This window comes from Lutjanus erythropterus, chromosome 15 (assembly GCF_056507025.1).
Source record: "Lutjanus erythropterus isolate fLutEry1 chromosome 15, fLutEry1.hap2, whole genome shotgun sequence".
Classification (NCBI taxonomy): domain Eukaryota; kingdom Metazoa; phylum Chordata; class Actinopteri; order Lutjaniformes; family Lutjanidae; genus Lutjanus; species Lutjanus erythropterus.
This window is the reverse complement of record NC_139331.1, coordinates 7,705,837-7,718,090: the sequence shown is the minus strand read 5'-3', so window position 1 is coordinate 7,718,090 and position 12,254 is coordinate 7,705,837. Positions and strand designations below refer to the sequence as shown.

Here is a 12,254-nt window from a genome sequence, read left to right as displayed (position 1 = left end):
CAAGCCCGCGGGGGCTGGGAAACGCGGATGCAAGCATACGTTCATAACTGCTTGCAGTTCTAGTTATATTTATTTTTGCTTTGAACATAAACACTTTCATCTCTTACTGGGGAAACTGAGGTGTCAGTGACCATGTTGATGCCCTGATATTGATTTACATGCTGACTCAATGACTGAATATATGAATATCTAGGACATCTGCCAAAACAAAATAAAGTTTATGCATGATGAAGAATAACCTAAGAGTGAGTGTTGTGAAACTGTAATGATAAAGATGAAAGCCAGGAAAAGTGTTAGGCTTTTCTCTCTTTCATAAACAGGTTTTCTGTTTACCATGACACTTGATGCACAATCTTATAGAGGGAACTTTATTATTTCAGTTTATCTTGTGCTTACATGTCTCTTTAAATTAATTTATGTTTAATCAAGATGACACATACTAATACTCAATAATGTTCAGTGAATGAGGGGCCAGTCAATAAACAAACATTAATAACAACATTACTCGTCAGACAAAATGAATAAACATAAAAAGGCAAACTCATCTTTCATCTTTCTTTAAAATTGAACTAACTTATTAACTAAACTAAATTGGTTAAAGGATTGACAGATCAGATATTTTACTGCATTTAAAAACTGCTACTGTACTTTAGTTGTGCTTTGGTAATATTTGAAACAGGTTACAACATTAAACATAACTGGAACCTCTTCCATCCTACCAGGAACAGAAAGAGCAGCATATTTAAACTCTTTGATGTAATACACATTTATGGTATCAGAGTTATCATCATTTCTTTGTAACTTTTACTCCTCTTCAGTTAATAATTGCACTTTTCACAGCCTGAAAGGTCATCATGCAAATCAGCTTCTATTTGTTACTAACAGCCTAATTTAGACCATCAGCCAACATTGGCATATCTGTCCCTCCTTCCTGGGAAATACAGTCTGAAATTATTTTCATTGTGATTAAAAAAAAAACAGTCAGAGGGCCACCTGGCAGCTACTGGGGGCCACATTTTGCCCAGTGACTACAAGTTGTGTATCACTGACAGATAAAAGCTTTTGAGATGAAGTCAGTTTTGTGAATCACTGAGAAATAAGAAAAACAATGAGATATGTGGATCCTCTATTTTCTTACAGACATCAACATTGAGATGATTGTATGTACTGTTTACTATGTACTGCTGTCTGTGCACTGAGTTGTACATACAGATACTTTATGCACAGCACAATGTAAATTTTATATGAGCTGCAGTAGAAAGAGATGTAAATCTTCAGAGACAAACTAGTGATGATTACCAGCAAGTCATGAGTCAAGAGAGCTTAGAATGAGTAAAATCACCTTGAAATATTTTCCCAGAAATGATCATTCTGAAAGCTGATCGAAACCAGCTGTAAAAGAAACCATAGATGAATGGATTGAGCATCGAATTGAACCATCCAAGCCAGGTTAATGCATACTGCACATACATTGGTATATGATAATTTCTTAATAAGGCCCAACAAATAAAGTGAGGAGTCCAACAGATCAGAAAAACTCCCATCACAATAGCCAGAGTTTTGGTGGCCTTTCTCTCCATCTTACTTTCAGACTTTGTGCTCTGACAGGTTGTGTTCTGGATGCTGCGTGCCTGTCTCTGTGCCACAATCAAAATCTTTAGGTAGATTATAGACATTATGAAAGCTGGGAGGTAAAAAACTAAAATATTTTGTAAATGAGCATAAAATATTATAAGACCATATAGAGTCCAGCTCATCAGGATCATGATCACAGTAACACGGACATTCATTTTAGTTCTGTACCTCAGAGGCTGACACACAGCATAATATCTGTCAACAGAAATAAAGCACAAGTTCCAAATAGAAGATGAGCACAGATAGATATCAAAGCGGCTTATTACTTCACAAGAGCTTATTGTATACGGTAACACACCATAAAGCAAAAGTAAAACCCCAACAAGCAGGTCACATACAGCGAGAGAGAGGATGAGGTAGTTTGTAGGAGTGTGAAGCTGTTTGAAGTAAATGATGGAGGTTATTACAAGAAGGTTCCCACACATTATAAGAGATGATAAAGAACCAAGCAAAATGTATAATAAATAAATGTAGGTGGTGGCTGCTGTTGTGTCAGATACATCTAGTTTTATAAAACAAAGAATTTTCTTCTCAAAAACATCATCAGAACTGTTGAGAAAAAAGTTACGTTCCATGCATAAATGATCATTAATAACAAGGTAACATTTGCAATAATATGCCTTAAATCAAGAAAATGAATAGTTTCTAGTTTTCTGTAGAGAAAGATTTTCAGTTAAGTTCAGTGCTCTGTGTGTTTCACACTGTTTGGTTTGTGCATCTGTACTGATGGGAGCTCTTGGTCTGTGTCACTGAGCAGTATATTGATCAGTTAGTCTTCAGAGCTGATTAGCATATCATGTTCAGGTGACCCTCTTAAAGGGATTCTCAATGTCGAACAATTAGTGTTGCACTTCCGTGAATTTATGGGACTCAAAAGAAACAGATTAAAACAAGAAATCAGAGCAACAAAGGCCAAGATTTGCAGACTTTTATTTATTAAAAAATGTTAGGTCATTTCCATAATGCGAATCCATCCTGGTCTCTTCATTTTGTGCCCAAATAACACCAGTTTGTATTTTCAAATTTCCATTGACTGCGTTTGCCAAACTACAATTTTGCCCACATGATACACCAAATCTTCCTAGGAAGTTACGTGGAGAAAAAAAATCAGATGACCTTCATTGTCACGGTTACAAAAATAAATTGAAGCTGTGAAACCGTCACAGTTTGGTTAAGGTATTGTCACAAGTTTGACTGCCAGATCATTTGGGGAACATTTGTACTTATTTGCTTTACTGGAGTTTGATAATTCAGCCTAAACATCCAGTCACAAGGTAATGAGCAACTAGCTAAAATCTAGTGAGCAGCCTCTGACTGAACTCTGTACTCACCAGAATCTACTTCTCTTTGGACCCTCCAATCTCCCTTCTTCGTCCTCTATACATCTATGATTTAACTTTAAAGTACATTTCTCCCACAGTCAGAAGTCAACATGGACAGAGAGAATAATTAGCCTACAGTAAACAGTTGAGCAAGGTCGGTGCAGGTTAAGAAGCAAGAATGAAGATTAATTCACTTTGTAATTCCAAAAGTTTGAAAAACAGACTCCTGCCAGTAAGTGAGTCTGCAGTACAGCAAAAATGTTGTATTCCTACAGTGTTTATTCCTCCACAGGTACCAGTCTGCCCCCCAGCTCTCATTTGCAGAGCTCCCCAGACCTCAGCAGCTGTCTGCTGGCTCTGTGCTTCTGCAGCCCGGTCCTCTCTATGCAAAACTCAGCAGAAGTTCTGAGATACACATAAATTTTCAACTGAACACGCAAAATTCATGTTATTGCCTAATTTGCTTCATGCCTCATTACACTGACATTGTGTGCATTCTACGTGTGCAGATTTTTTTTTTTTTTTTTTTTAACTTTTTTGTAATCAGTGTCATGATATTCAGCTCTCTTAACCAGCTGATCTCTTGTGGACTCATCCAGAAACTTTTCAGCTGGTGCTTCCACAAATGCCTTTACCACTTCATCCACAATTTACAAATATTTGCTGTATAGGAGAATGAGAACGCAATCTTAGACAAACCAGTGCTGTCAAAAGGCAGACACAGTCTGCAACCAGAGCAGTTCCCTACTATCTGACTTCCTAATCAAGAATCTCACTACATAACTCTCCCCCTACTCTTCATAAGGTGTAACAGTAGGTACTACTGCAATAGCAGACTGCTGGTCCAAGAGACATGACAAGATAAACCACCCCCGAAATTACATGTGCTCCCGAGCCAGTTTAGGGAAAGGGGAAGAGGAGCTCTAACCCCCGTCAAATCATGAGATCTGTCTTCTTACTTGTAAATCTTTTTTTCTTTGTTTCTTCCTTGTAAATCCACCATCATCCTGCCAACCCTTGCACTCTGGGCACACCTACTTCTTAAAGGTGATAACAGCTGACTTTCTGACTTGTGTAATGCATGTTCATCCTAAACACAACCATGAATTGTGCACAGTTGATAGGTGTCTTGCACAGGGTGATGCCGGTGCAAGGGACAGGACAATTCAGGATACCCCTACGCCCCTGGCTTAAGATGGCTTAAGGTGGATTTGGACACACCTTAAATAAATTCAAACCATTGCACTTTGAACTTTGCTTTAGATCACTGGGACTTTTCACACTTTGAAGCTGCCACTAAGAAAAAGTGTCAAGCTTTTCTCTCTTTCATAAACAGGTTTTCTGTTTACCATGACACTTGATGCACCATCTTGTTGAGGGAACTTTATTATTTCAGTTTATCTTGTGCTTACATGTCTCATTTATTTAAATTAATTTGTGTTTAATCAAGTTGCCACATACTAATACTCAATAATGTTCAGTGAATGAGGGGCCAGTAAATAAACAAACATTAATAATAACATTACTCATCAGATAAAATGAATAAATATAAAAAGGCAAACAACTCATCTTCCTTTCAAAGTCTTTTTTTTTTTTTTCAAATAAACTTATTAACTAAACTAACTTGGTTGAAGGATTGACAGATCAGATATTTTACTGCATTTAAAACCTGCAACTGTACTTTAGTTGTGCTTTGGTAACATTTGAAACAGGTCACAACATTAAACATAACTGGAACCTCTGTCACGGTTTTGGTTTGTTGTTGGTTATTTCCTGTTTTATTTTGGTAGTTCTGGTCCTCGCTCATTTGTCTTGTTTTTACTTCCTGTCTTTGTCTGTTTTCCTACTCTTTTTGATTGTAATTAGTGTCACGTCTTTGTCTCATTAGTTATGTCTATTTAGCCCCCGTATTTCTCTTTGTCATTGTCAGTCAGTCTGCATCCCCTGTGTCTTCCTCCCATGTTTCATCCGTGTCATTTTTCCCCTGGACTGTATTTGAGTTTGCCTTTTTGGATTCTGTTTCGTTGGACCTTGGATTTTTACCTTCCTTTATCTGTGTATGCTTTTGTTTCGTTGTTTTACTTTATTAAACCCTTTTGAGCTGGTTCTCGTCTTGTCTGCATTTGGTTCCTCCCCCTTGTGAAACATAGTAGTACAAACATGGACCCAGCAGATTTGTCTCTTGTGGAGGAGCTGAAGAGGGCATGCTGTGAGTTTGAGTGGTTGCACTCAGCCATCCAAGGCTGCACAGATCTAAGGCGAAGGATTTTTGTTTACTCCAGCCTGCTAGTGCAAAGCCTGCTTCTCTGCCAGCCTGATCCCTGCCTGATCCTGCCCTAGAGTCATTAACTGAGTGGCCCCCCAGACGCAAGTGTGGCTGTTGGCTATGTCATGCCTCTCAGCTGCCCCAGCGTTCCAGAGCCTCAGCTGCCCAGCAACCCCTCAGCTGCCCAGCAACCCAACCTTCACCTCTTCCATTCCTGTGGGGCTGCTGCCACCATCTCCTGTCCCGGGTTGGGCCACAACCAGGTCCTGTTCCAGCTGGGCCGTACCCACTTCCTGTCCTGGTGGGGCCACCGCAGCTATCTCCTGTTCCGGCTGGGTCACTGTCACCATCTCCTGTCCCAGTTGGGCTGTAGCCATCTCCTGTTCCGGCTGGGCGGTAGCCATTTCCTGTCCTGGTGGGCCGCCGCCGCCACCACTACTCCCTGTCCCGGTGGGGCCACCGCAGCTATCTCCTGTTCTGGCTGGGTTGCCGTCACCATCTCCTCTCCCGGTTCGGCCTCAGCCATGTCCTGTTCCGGTGGGGCCGCCTCCAGTTCCTGCTCCAGCTGGGCCGTCACTGCAGCCGCCTCCTCCAGTTCCTGCTCTGGCTGGGCCGCCGCCTCTGGTTTCTGCCTTGGCTGGGCCACTGCCGCAGCCGCCGCCGCCGCAGCCTCCAGTTCCTGCCCCGGCTGGGCCGCCATTGTAGCCATCACCAGTTCCTGTTCCGGCTGGGCCGCTGCTGCAGCCACCACCTCCAGTTCCTGCCCCAGCTGGGCCGCCACCTCTAATTCCTGACCGGGCTGGGCCGCCACCGCCGCCTCCAGTTCCTGCCCTGGCTGGGCCACCACCTCCAGTTCCTGCCCTGGTTGGGCCACCATCACAGCCATCGCCAGTTCCTGTTCTGGCTGGGCTGCCATCGCAGCCATTGCCAGTTCCTGTTCCCACTGGGTTGTCTTCACCGCCGCAGCCACTTCCTGTTCCAACTGGGCCATCTTCGCCGTCGCTGTCCCGGCTGGGCCATTGGCGCTGCAGTCTCCTCCAGTCCCTGGCTGGGCAACGCTCACCTCCTGCCCATCCTGAACTGCAGCTGCCTCCAGTCTCCCTGGTGCTACCAGCTTGCTGAAGAATGCTTCATCTCCTCAGTGCCGGTCTCCTTTGGGGACCCGCCTTCATCTTCATCAGCACCGCCGGCCGCCAGAGGGGTCCTGCCTTCATTGTCAGTCTCTGGAGGGTCTCCGCCTTCGACACTGGCCTCCAGAGGAGCTCCGCCTTCATCTTTGCCTTCATCGCTGGCCTCCAGAGGAGCTCCGCCTTCATTTTTTGCCTTCGTCACTGGGCTCCAGAGGGTTCCGCCTTCGCCATTGCCAGCTTCAAGACGGACTCTACCTTCGCCTTTGCCACCGGCCTCCTGTTCGTCCACCTGAATTTTCCAGCTCCACCTTTGCTCTGCCCTCAGGACATCTGCCTGAGGTCTCCTACTCCACCTCGACTCTGCCCTCGGGACATCCACCTGAGATCTCTGCCTCCACCTCTGCCCTGCCCTCAGGCCATCCGCCTGAGGTCTCCGCCTCTGCCATGCCCTCAGGCTGTCACACACAGTCCCTGTCCAGTCCCTGGGCCAGTGAACTATTTGACTGATCCTTGTTGCCAGGCTGTGTGCCTGAGATTGTGACTCTTTTTGTTTACTTTTGTTGACTGTACTTTAGTTGTGCTTTGGTAACATTTGAAACAGGTTACAACATTAAACATAACTGGAACCTCTGTCATGTCATGTTGTGGCAAAGAACTCTCTTAGGATCTGAAAAAAAGAATTCTTGCTCTACATAAAGATGGCCTAGGCTATAAGAAGATTGCCAACACCCTGAAACTGAGCTGCAGCACGGTGGCCAAGACCATACAGTTGTTTAACAGGACTGGTTGCACTCAGAACAGGCCTCGCCATGGTCGACCAAAGAAGATGAGTGCACATGCTCAGCGTCATATCCAGAGGTTGTCTTTGGAAAGCAGACGTATGAATGCTGCCAGCATTGCTGCAGAGGTTGAAGGGGTGAGGGTCAGCCTGTCAGTGCTCAGACCTATACGCCGCACACTGCATTATGTTGGTCTGCATGGCTGTCATCCCAGAAGGAAGCCTCTTGTAAAGATGATGCACACGAAAGCCCGCAAACAGTTTGCTAAAGACAAGCAGACTAAGGACATAGATGACTGGAACCATGTCCTGTGGTCTGACGAGACAAAGATAAACTTATTTGGTTCAGATGGTGTCAAGCGTGTGTGGCGGCAACCAGGTGAGGAGTACAAAGACAAGTTTGTCTTGCCTACAGTCAAGCATGGTGGTGGGAGTTTCATGGTCTTGGGCTGCATGAGTGCTGCCGGCACTGGGGAGCTACATTCTCCCTTCGGAAACTGGGCCACAGGCCAGTATTCCAACATGTTAACGATCCCAAGCACACCTCCAAGACGACCACTGCCTTGCTAAAGAAGCTGAGGGTAAAGGTGATGGATTGGTCAAGCATGCCTCTAGACCTAAACCCTATTGAGCATCTGTGGGGCATCTTCAAACAGAAGCTGGAGGCACGCAAGGTCTCTAACATCCACCAGCCCCGTGATGTCATCATGGTGTTACGATGATGATTATTGTGGGATCCTGAAAGAAGAGATAACACATGGAGAAGTGGAAGAAGATTCCAGAAACAACCTGTGAAGCTCTGGTGAACTCCACACCCAAGAGGGTTAAGGCAGTGCTGGAAAATAATGGTGGCCACACAAAATATTGACACTTTGGGCCCAATTCTCACATTTTCACCTAGGGGTGTGCTCACTTTTGTTGCCAGCAGTTTAGACATTAAAGACTGTGTGTTGAGTTATTTTGAGGGGACAGTAAATTTACACTGTTATACAAGCTGTACACTGACTACTTTACATTGTATCAAAGTGTAATTTCTTCGGTGTTGTCCCATGAAAAGATATAATTAAATATTTGCAGAAGTGTGAGGGGTGTACTCACTTTTGTGAGATACTGTATATGTATATATATATATATATGCATATATATATATATATATATATATACATTCTTTTTAATCCTCTTTAAATGTGTGCTATTCTTGCTTAATTTTTTATTGTATGTGTATATATTCATACTTTTTATTCCTATTCTTCATATTTTCTATTATATGAAGTACTTTGAGCTGCATGCTTTGTATGAAAGGTGCTATATAAATAAAGTTAATTATTACTATTTTATTTATTTATTTTTTTTATTGTGGAAAGAGGTGGACCACAAAATTTAAGCCGCAGTAGGTAGAAAGCCTAAAAAAGTGTTGATTTTTGAGTCTCATCTGAGTTAGGTTTCATTTTCTGTGTGCTGAGCCCCTCCCACTTGACGCGCAGCACCCACTTCATGAGCGCAAGCGACAGCTTACACAGCTAATCGTGAGCGAGCACGGACCATCAGGCACCTGACAGTAAAAAACACAGACAGAGGAGACCGCACCCTTGGGCCATGGTCAGTGTGACGTGACCACAGCCAGCTTGGAGGTGAGTTAGGCTTGCGGTTCATGTCGGCGCGGTTGCCGCGATATAAACAGTCATAGTTTGACTTGCATGGCCAAAAATGTGAGTACAAAGCATGGTGACTGTAATTGTGTGCCATTGACTCGCCCTATGAACAGCGCGGTTGGCTCCTCCATGGCGCGGCTGCACACAGCAAACATGAAGCATGAAGATGCTATGAATGTAGAGGAATTTGAAAAAAAGTTTTGTGGCAGATTAAACTTATTTCCCAATTTCTTTACTTACTTATTAGAACCCAAACCATGATCCTTCCCAAAAACTAACCAAGCATTCTGATTGCCTAAACGTATCAAAACTGCAACTGTTTCACAACATAAACCAAGCATTAATTTTTGTCACGACGATGAAGGTGACCTGACTATGGATCTGCTCTCTACAGAAGTTAATGGGAAGAAAAAGGCATATCACATGTATGCAAAATTCCACTTTAGAGTGAGCAATCACACAATATGAACATGTAAAGTAGGGGTTAAGGTTGAAAAGATGGGGTTAAAGTTGCACTGTGGGATTGGTAAGACTGAAGCATTTTTAATAAAGTCAGAATAGCTCAGCCCTTGTTGCTCTGTTTTCTTTTTTAAATTTTAATCCACCGTGTATGACTCCTGCAAGTTTATGGAAGTGTAATACTAAATTGTACACACTGCATTCCTAATTGAGAAGGTCACTTGATAATAATATGCTAATGAGTGTTAAAGACTAACTGATCCAATGTACTGTTCAGTGGCACAGACCAAGAGCTCCCATCAGTACAGATGCACAAACCAAACAGGCACAGTGTGAAACACACAGAGCACTAAAATTAACTGAAAATCTCTCTCTACAGAAAAGTAGAAACTATTATGTTTTCTTGATTTAAAGCATGTTATTGCAAATATTACCTCACTATTATTGATCATTTAAGCATGGAACGTAACTTTTTTGTCAACAGGTCTGATGATGTTTTGGAGGACAGAATTATCTGTCTTCATGTACCAGATATGTCTTTTTCAACAGCATTATCCAGCATGTATTTAGTATATATTTTTGTTGGCTCTTTATCATCTCTTATAATATGTGGGAACCTTCTTGTAATAACCTCCATCATTTACTTCAAACAGCTCCACACTCCTACAAACTTCCTCATCCTTTCTCTTGCTATATCTGACCTGCTTGTTGGGGTTTTACTTTTGTTATATATCATGGTACCAGCTTCAGAAAGCTATTGTTTGGCAATAGATTACTTAGATCTCTATCTGAGCGCATCTTCTGTTTGGAACTTGTGCTTTATTTCTGTTGACAGATATTATGCTGTGTGTCAGCCTCTGAGGTACAGAACTAAAATAAATGTCCGTGTTATTGTGATCATGATCCTGGTGACCTGGACTCTATCTCTTTTGAGCATGTCAGTTATACTTTTCCAATGTATTTTTGGGTTTTATCTCCCAGCTATCACAATGTCCTCCATCTACCTAAAGATTTTGATTGTTGCAAAAAAACAGGCACATACCATCCAGAACACTGGTCAAAAGAAAAAGTCAGAAAGTAAGATGGAGAGAAAGGCCACCAAAACTCTGGCTATTGTGATGGGCCTTTTTCTGATCTGTTGGACTCCTTACATTACTTGTTGGACTTTTGCCCCATACACTAATATCAAAATTCCACTTACTTTACTTTATGCACTTGTGTGGCTTGGATGGATAAATTCAATGCTCAATCCATTCATCTATGGTTACTTTTACAGCTGGTTTCGATCAGCTTTCAGAATGATCATTTCTGGGAAAATATTTCAAAGTAATTTAACTCATTCTAAGCTCTCTTGACTCATGACTTGCTGGTAATCATCACTAGTTTGGCTCTGAAGATTTACATCTCTTTCTACTGCAGATCATATAAAATTTGCCACTGTACTATGCATAAAGTACCTATGTACAACTCAGTACACAGATAGCAGTACATATTAAACAGTACATACAATAATCTCAGTGATAATGTCTGTTAATAATCACAGGATCCACATATCTCATTGTTACCCTCATTTCTTACTGTATGTATTCAGTCATAGATGCTGTATAATGAATGCAGGAGTACAGCTCTTAAGTTCACTGTGAATAAAACCAACAGAATTTAATGTTGAAATGATCTTTCTCTTACAGTAGTTGTCACCGCCTTCATTATTTGTTTTGACTGCAGATGGAGATAGTATTATGAAATAGATGGAAGTTTTGTCATTTAAAATGACATTAAATAAAGCTGGGTGACACAAAGCTCCTCATTTCTAATAATTTCTTGAGGAACTGTAGTTTTTGTGGTGCAACATCAAGTTAAGAATACTGGATAAGGCTACTTTTTTTCTCTGTTCAGATAACAGATTTATGGCTGTAAACTTTACCTTTATGACTGAATCACTTTTATGTGCAAGTTAATAAGTTCTCATTCTGTCTCTGCTTTAACATGAAGATGCTGTAAATCCAAGACTAAGCAGAGAAAATGTCCACTTTCATGGTCCATGATGATCATGGCCATTCATGTTGTCCACACTGCAGTTTGTGTCTTCACAACACTGAGTCTTTATTAGTGGACACTTGGCTTGCCTTTGTGAGACAGTTTCACAATGAATGAAATTTATAATCAGTACAAGTAAGTGTCTTTATATCAAAAGACTGTGTATATGTTTTCATTTTATTAATCCTCAGTTATCAGTTTAGGCATGACCCAACTATCCATGTAAGACAGTGCTGCTAAATTTGCGGCCAGGGGGCCAAATCTGGTCTCCAGTAGGCTGACAGGTGGCCTTCTGACTGTTTTCTCATTCACAATAAAAATCAAATTGATTGACAGTTTTTCCCAGGAAGGAAGGACAGATATGCCCAGATATTTAGTTGATGAAGGCTGATTTCCATGATGACCTTTCAGGCTGTGAAATGTCCAATTTTTAAGAGGAGCTAAAGTTACACAGAAATGAGGATAATTCTGATCCCATAAATGTGTTTTACAGACTAAAAGAGTAAATATGCTGCTCTTTCGGTCCCCAGTAGGATGGAAGATGTTCCAGTTATCTTTATTGTTGTAACCTGTTTCAAATGTTACCAAAGTACAACTAAAATTCAGGTGCAGTTTTTAAATGCAGGAAAACATCTGATTTATCTGTCAATTCTTGCACCAAGATAATTTGGTTAATAAATTAGTTAATCTGAAAATAAATAATTTCAAAGACAAATGACTTTCTTGCCTTTTTATGTTCATTCATGTTATCTGATCAGTAATTTTATATTTAGTGTTCGTTTATTAAATGGCCTCCTGTCATTTTGCAAACATGGTCCCTGGGAACAGCAAGTTGAATTATGCTGTTGTAAGGGTTTGTAGGGGCATACTGACCCCACATACTAACCCATTCACCTTACATCATTCTGTATTTTTTAGCAATTAGTATGTGGCAGCTTGATTAAACACAAATTAATTTAGATTAATGAGATATGT

At 41.5% G+C, this 12,254-nt stretch overlaps 1 protein-coding gene across 1 annotated transcript; it reads right to left on the bottom strand.

The window, feature by feature from the left end:
- Positions 1–1,313: 1,313 nt before the first annotated feature.
- LOC146313983 (trace amine-associated receptor 1-like) lies at positions 1,314–2,060 on the bottom strand. Its single transcript, XM_084737027.1, has one exon. The coding sequence runs from the start codon at positions 2,058–2,060 to the stop codon at positions 1,314–1,316; it is 747 nt and encodes a 248-aa protein (XP_084593153.1).
- Positions 2,061–12,254: the final 10,194 nt, after the last annotated feature.